The sequence below is a fragment of the Chaetodon trifascialis genome, chromosome 19 (assembly GCF_039877785.1).
Source record: "Chaetodon trifascialis isolate fChaTrf1 chromosome 19, fChaTrf1.hap1, whole genome shotgun sequence".
In the NCBI taxonomy this organism is placed as follows: Eukaryota; Metazoa; Chordata; class Actinopteri; order Chaetodontiformes; family Chaetodontidae; genus Chaetodon; species Chaetodon trifascialis.
Window position 1 is genome coordinate 11,873,538 of NC_092074.1, and position 7,363 is coordinate 11,880,900.

Here is a 7,363-nt window from a genome sequence, read left to right on the forward strand (position 1 = left end):
GGAATAGATTTGAATACACAGTGGCATGCAGACAGATGCTTTTTCTATTATTTCATTGCTTTCTGTGAGCAATTTTTTATGTCAGTCAGATGTTGCATAAAAACACATCTCCAGTCAGTCATCTAGTTGACTCAGCTTGCTGACATGGGACAGTTTGGCATTTATTCACCTCTCTTGTGTTAGCAGGTCAGCCATAAAAAACAGCTCAATGTAAAACAGTTACTTCTGAGTACATACAGTCAGTAAGGTTAGCATGACGTAAAAAAATTCTACGACAGGGCAGACTTTGACCGAGTGCGCAGCCACGGCCCATGAAAAGTACAACGTGTGCTGGTAGAAATGCAACATTTGATTTCATTCTCAAAATGAAAGCTCATCCGTCTGCATGCCTGTGACAGACCCAGAAACCGACATCTACTGTATCTGTCACTCACACTGTGTCACAGCATCAGGAGTTACCACATTCCACGAACGCAGTGACATAACTGAGACTCTGTAGCACACATACAAACACATTGAACTACATGTGGCTTTTATGTAAGGCGTTTTAATATGGGACAGCAGGTGTTACAAAACAGTAGAACAAATACCAGTAGAGTCATTAAGTTTTGCATATGAGGAACTAAATTTGGTTTTCGGCTTTGGTTCGCCTGAGGCACATGCTGTACCACGTCTCTTTGTGTTCATCTGCTTCACGAGACACCTTTTCACTTTTCTAAAGTATTATTATGAGTGTTTGTATTCCTCCTTTTAAGAATGGCTTCCTGAAATGTCATGCGGGGCATTCACACTTTTAAAGCATTAAGCTGCTTATCCCGGCTTCATAAATTGGACTCTTGACTTCTTTCCTTGAAAGGGGGAAGTGAATAAGCTTTTGTCTTATCTGCGTTTACTTTGTCTGGGACTTTGTTTTTTTGTCAAATTTTAAGCCCTCATAAACACGACTCAGCTGCCCAACAGCAGAGGATGGTGGTAAAAGAGATTCAGCAAAGAATGAATGAAAAAGGTATATAGCGTTTTGCATTTTGATGTATTTTCGGCTCACTAGACATTTCTATTGGATCTCTGCTATTTTATTCATCTGTATTGTTCTATGTGACTTCCTCTGACTTAATTACAGGCTCTAGTAATCAACAGGTATTTGTTGTGAATTCCAAGGAGCTGCTTGCAAAAGTTGATGAATGTCAAGACTGACGCTAAAACTTTCTCTAAAACCTAACCAAGCGACTGCTGCCACCTTCCTCTCCTCCCTTTAGTGTTTGACCGAGATGGTCTTCACGTCAGTGAAGAAGCGGTAGGAATCCTTCCCTCCTTCCCTCCCCACACCTGAGTTCTTCATCCCTCCAAACGGCAGGTTCAGATCTCTCAGCAACCAGCAGTTGGCCCACACCAGGCCTGCCTGTAACCGCTTGGTCACCCGGTGAACCCTCCCCACATCCTGGGACCACACTGTCGCAGCCAGACCATAGCGCACGCCATTGCCCCTGGAAACAGCCTCATCCTCTGTGTCGAAGGGGCTGACGCAGGTGACGGGGCCAAAGATCTCTTCCTGCATGACGCTGGAGCTGTCAGGTATGCCTGAGATGATGGTGGGCAGCATAAAGTAGCCTTTGGCATTGCGCTCAGGGAGGACCAGCTGGTCAACCCCTTCACCACAGTGGATGATGCCGCCTTCAGATTTGGCGAGTGCGACGAAGCTTCGAACCTGAGGAAAAAGTCAAAGAGGAATTTTCACTTAAAGAAGTGAAAACAGCTCATCTTATCAAATGCGAGACTGCTCTTTCACAGTATTTGACACTTTATTTCATCACCTTCTGCAGGTGCTCTTTGCTGATGAGCGCTCCGTTGTGGTTACTGGGGTCAGAGGGCGCGCCTGTCTTCCATTTCTTAGCTGCAGCCACAAACTTTTGCAGGAACTCAGAGTAAATGCTCCTCTCTACGTAAATCCTACTGGTGCACAAGCAGATTTCTCCCTGAGAGAAGGAAGGAAGGAAGGAAGGATGCGGGAAGACAGAGGATTGTCACTAAAGCACCGACTGTCCAGGACACTGTTTTCCTTCAGCTACCTATGACAGAACATTGGCTGTGATCTCCCCCATGTGGACAAATCATGCCACTGCATCCCCATCAGTTCTGGCTTTCCTGCCAGCCTTCATAACAATCCTCACAAGGGCATGTAAGATACAAACAACATAAAACCAACAATAACTAAAGTAAAAAGAGTCTTAAAACACTCACTAACACTCTTATCTTACCTGATTGGAGAAGCTGGAGCGAACCGTGGTCTCGATGCACTGGTCCAGGTCTGCATCAGCAAAAATAATAGCAGGGTTTTTACCTCCCAGCTCCAGTGAGAGCTTCTTACAGTAGGGGGCGCTCCGCTCTGTGATGAGCCGGGCAGTTACCGTGGAGCCAGTGAAGGAAATCAATGGGACCTCAGGGTGGCCGACGAGTGCGCTGCCTGCTTTCGGGCCAGTGCCAAATATGATGTTGACTACTCCTGAAGGAACACCTGCAGAGATGGACAGGTTTATGTATCTGTGTGTGTATGTGGATTGCTATTGCATTGTGGGTGCTGTATTCCTACCAGCCTCCTGCATCAACTTGCAAAGCATCCAGGCGGTCACAGAGGTCATCTCGCTGGGTTTTGCCACCACTGTGTTGCCTGCAGCGATGGCAGGTGCAATCTTCCAGGTAAGCAGGTACAGAGGGAGATTCCAGGGGCTGATCAGACCAGCTACAAACACGCCGAAATAATTTAAAAACACAGGAAGCACAGATGTAACAGTTTAGAGATTTTAGTGCAAACACACTGAGCTCTTACCCACTCCCACAGGGCAGCGGATGGTGTAGTTCAAGCAGCCCAAGTGGTCCAACAGACTGCATTCGGTGGTGTGGTGGCGTATCGATGATGCAAAGAAGCGGAAGTTGTACGCCGATCGGGGAATGTCCAGAGTCCGTGCAAATGTTAAAGTTTTACCTGTAATGTTACACCAAAGATACTGATGAAGAGGTTGACCTATGCACTGACCTATGTGTTTTATTTGGACATAGTTTGAAAGTGTTATTATTTTGAGTTTAATGACCCTCTGTCCTTTGGCACTTTTTTTTATTTCCTGCCACTGGTGCAAACCAAAAAATATCAAAACCATCAGTATGTTATTGACTCTGTCCAGCACTTTTGCATCATTAACATAGAATCACAAAGGATTTTAAGAAAAGTCTGAGCATCACAGTTAAGTTTATCATAAAGCTGTCACTCATGATAAATATTTCATAGTCCTGACCAAATAACTGTAATAATGTTTGCAGCAGTAATCTATTAATCAATTAGTCAAGCAAAAGAAAATCATTCTGTAACTACTTTTAGAACAGATTTATCGCTTAAGTAAAACTTCAAGAAAGAAAGATTTTATGATTGCAGCTTCTCAGATGCAGAGATTTGCTGCTTTTCACTGTCTTAGATTATAGTAAACTGGTGGTCGAACTAAACATGGCATTTGATGACATCAGCCTGGGATTAATGGTTTGCAAACCAATCTTTGGTCGCAGCCCTGAATATGTTGTCAATTACTACTGCACTTAACTAGAAACTGAATTTAAATGGGAGGACTGTTTGTCTCCAAATGATAATCATGTGTGTGAGTAGTGTTACAAAGCAAAATCTGACCCAGTGATCCAGTGCTGCTAACTACCTGTCTAATAACTTGACTGTTAACCTGAGCAGCTCTTGGGTTGAGAACACACCTTGGTCTCTGGACTCAGCTTGGACTAACTCCTCCAGGTGCGCATCAATCACGTCGGCCAGCTTGTTGAGGACCTGCGCTCGCTGCTCCGGGCTGCGCTCAGACCACCCAGGGAAGGCTTCTTTAGCTGCTGCCACCGCTGCCTCCACCTGCAGCCAGTAAAGCACAGAGAGTTCAGGATATTGCTCTGTGCGACAGGATCAGTGGTTCCTAATCTGAGGTGAAGTTTAATGTTTCTATTATACTAAATGATGTCCTTTCTTTTTTGTAAAAATTTTCCCATGAAATACTGGATCCCTTTACCTCTCCAGCCTCAAAAACATACTTTAAATGAAAACTTTCTAGAAAGAAAAAAAAAAATCACACTTTGCTTGAGCTCACATTTCATGTACACAGAAGCCACAACGCGTGTACACACAAATACATTGTGTATACTGGGAAGATCTGTGTGTCCATTTAGATAATGGCTAAGAACTTTGACAAAGTGATCTCACAAAATATTACAAAAACAGTGAGACTTATTAGGACTAGGTGGCATGTGCAGTTTTCCCCTCAACTTTGCATGCTGTGTGTAAAATTGTGACAAATAAAGGAATTCTGAATCTTAATCTTAATTCTTAGGTGACCAGTTTCACCGTTGGTAAATACAAAATATTGATTTATTCACAGGTGATGTGTTTAATGATTACTTGACTGTTGATTGTGTAGAGGGCAAAGGTGCTTCCATCTGACTTCCAGCACTCTGAAACAGTGCAAGGATATCATGCAAACAAAATCTAACCCTAACCCTATAAATACAATAAGAAGATTATAATAAAATGTAATCCTGCATAATAGCCGTGCAATAACTGCTACCTTTACTTACCTTTACTACCTTTTAATACCTCCTACCTTTCATTTAGGAGACTGACTTAATATGATGAGTCATGCTACATTAGCTTTCAAATACTGCAACATATGCCACACACAGGTCAAATGCACTGATAAGGAGGAACACTACAGCTGCCAATAGACCTCATACAGCTCTACAAACTACTACTCTATTTCTTAAAATTTGTGCAACACTTGTGTGAAGACCTCAACAAAATCTTAACATTGAAGCTTTAGAAATGCATTGCTGCCGGACTTTTGCAGCAAAGGGAAGCACTTTATGCATTCAATCTCAGTACAATTTAGGCTTCTGCAGAGAAACTACCAAATGCATGGTGCAGTAGAATAAAAATTAAGTAATATTGGATGTCCCACCTCTTCTTTCCCACTGTCAGGTACTTTGCAGTACACCTCTCCAGTGGACGGGTCATAGGAGTCGATGTGACTCCGACAAGGGACGAACTTCCCTCCGATGAAGTTCTCCAGAACCAGGTGTGAGCCCTGCTCCAAGGTCTTCGACATGGTTGTCAACCAGTGCTACCAAACTAACACAACAGATTGAGAGAATGACAGCAGACTGCGGCAGGCAACGTCTGAAATCACTTGAATCCAACTGCAGATAAGTTCACTTTGCCCTGACTGACCCTCCCACTTTCACAGCAAGCTCGCCTGTCACATTTCACAATAAAACACAGTGCTGTGGGGGGCTAATCATTGTCCCAGGTCACAGCACTGGTCTGTAATCAAAGTTTTCATAGTTAATGACAAATCCTTATTAAAAAGATCAATTCAACTTTCCAAAGCAGGTACATAAATTAATTCTAGGTTTCATGTTTTCCCACTATTATACCTCTCTGTGAAGTAGATGCATGAGAATCAGTACAGGGACAGGTATGATAATTTGCTTTGATGGCCGAGAGCCATCCATCATGACAGGGCAAGATCTCATATTTACTAGCCGTGAGATGTGGATGGTATTATTTTCACTTTGTGAGTCAGAGTATGTGTGTGTCATCATGGCAAAATGTGGTCTTGGAGACACCTAATGTAGCAGGAATTACCACAGAAGCGGTGTGCACGCCCTTGCAAGATGTTTGCCAAGTGTGGCTGTTAGTAGATACTGTTGCAAAACTTATATAGGTGTGTGTATGCGAACAAAATGAATGGAAGTAGGGGGATAAGAAGTAGGGAAGGAGTCACTTTACACCCATGGCCCACATTGATTTTAAGTTGCGGATCATTGTATCACTCTAAGACATCGGATAAAAGCAGAGACTGTCTTGTGTTGGGATCACAAGGTTTGGGTTGGCTCTCCACAATGAACAGAACTCCATGCAATGTCCTAACAAGGTCAGTTGCATAAACTTGTGCGTTTGTGTGTGTGTGTGTGTGTGTGTGTGTGTGTGTGTGTGTGTGTGTGTGTGTGTGTGTGTGTGTGTGTGTGTGTGTGTGTGTGTGTGTGTGTGTGCGGGATTACAAAAAAGGAGAATAAAATCTTGAATGAGATCTGGGAACAGGAGTAATCAAGTCTTGCTGACAAGAAGCCTAGTTTAGTGCAGGAAGATGAGACAGGTTACTGTGTACACAAGCGTGTGACTGTCGGTTTAACAAAGGAATGATTCAGGAAGAATCTTCTGATGATCAAACCAGAGAATTATTCATCTGTTTACAAAGAAAGTGATTCATCATCATGCTATGCCACCAGACCTGTAGATCTTATCATCCTCCTCTTGGCTCTTTAGATGTCCCAGAGGCCCCTCAGGGGTCTGTAGACAAAAAGTCTTTCACAATTTGTACTTCAAACGCGCTCCAAGACACATTTTTGACTGCATTATTTTGTCTTTTTCTGAGGCACAATATGTGAATGTATGTGCATTTTGGTATAGATGTAGGAACTGAACGCTGCCATCTGGTGGACCACACACTGTGTCTGTGTGTGCGTGTGTGTGTGTATGTGAGTTATTGTACTTGCTACATAGTGAGGACATCTTTAGAAAATGAAGACGTTTTGGTCCTTTTAAAGGTTACATTAGAATATTAGAATTAGCTTTAGTTTAGGGTTGAGGTTAGACTTATAGTTGATGTTCAAGGTTAGGGTAAGGGGCTCGGGAATGCATTATGTCAATAAAGGTCCTCACAAGTACGAGCTTGTGTGTGTGTGTGTGTGTGTGTGTGTGTGTGTGTGTGTGTGTGTGTGTGTGTGTGTGTGTGTGTGTGTGTGTGGTGGAAATTTCTCCTAAAGTGCTTTTGAATGGGCTGCATTAAGACAATAACTCACATGAACATCATCAATATGAATTCAAAGCGAGCATGTCACCAAGTGTCTTTCCGTTAATGTTTGGCAGTGTTTACATGACACCACGGTTATTCTTCGTTTCTTGGGTCAGGAATGACTCAGCATGTGTTTTGAGACCTTTAACCCAGCCGCATTACACTTAACTTTGCAGTGTTTGTGCATGATGGCGAGGCAGTTCAGGCAACAACAGTAGCAAGTGAGGTCTAATAAATTGAAAGATTACACATTGGAAGTTTTAGACAACTTTATGAGAGATTATAGATTTACCTCCAAGCTTGTCCAAACTAACCTTTAGCCAACTTTCATGAACACGTACTTTGCTGTGTGTTTGTATACAGGACCTGTTAATCAGTGACATAATCTGACTCCTTGATCAATCATTTTTGAGGCCAACTCACTAAAAAGTTATTGAATAAATATCCCACCTCAGAAACAATTTGACAGAACACAA

General features: G+C 42.8%; 1 protein-coding gene across 1 annotated transcript; it reads right to left on the reverse strand.

Annotated features, from left to right (window-relative positions):
* Positions 1–528: 528 nt before the first annotated feature.
* Positions 529–5,158, reverse strand: aldh8a1 (aldehyde dehydrogenase 8 family, member A1). The gene is made up of 7 exons (XM_070987647.1): positions 4,992–5,158; positions 3,748–3,895; positions 2,825–2,980; positions 2,588–2,737; positions 2,256–2,512; positions 1,812–1,973; positions 529–1,705 (listed from the first exon to the last, which is right to left on the reverse strand). The coding sequence occupies exons 1-7, from the start codon at positions 5,136–5,138 to the stop codon at positions 1,253–1,255; spliced, it is 1,473 nt and encodes a 490-aa protein (XP_070843748.1). The 5' UTR covers positions 5,139–5,158; the 3' UTR covers positions 529–1,252.
* Positions 5,159–7,363: the final 2,205 nt, after the last annotated feature.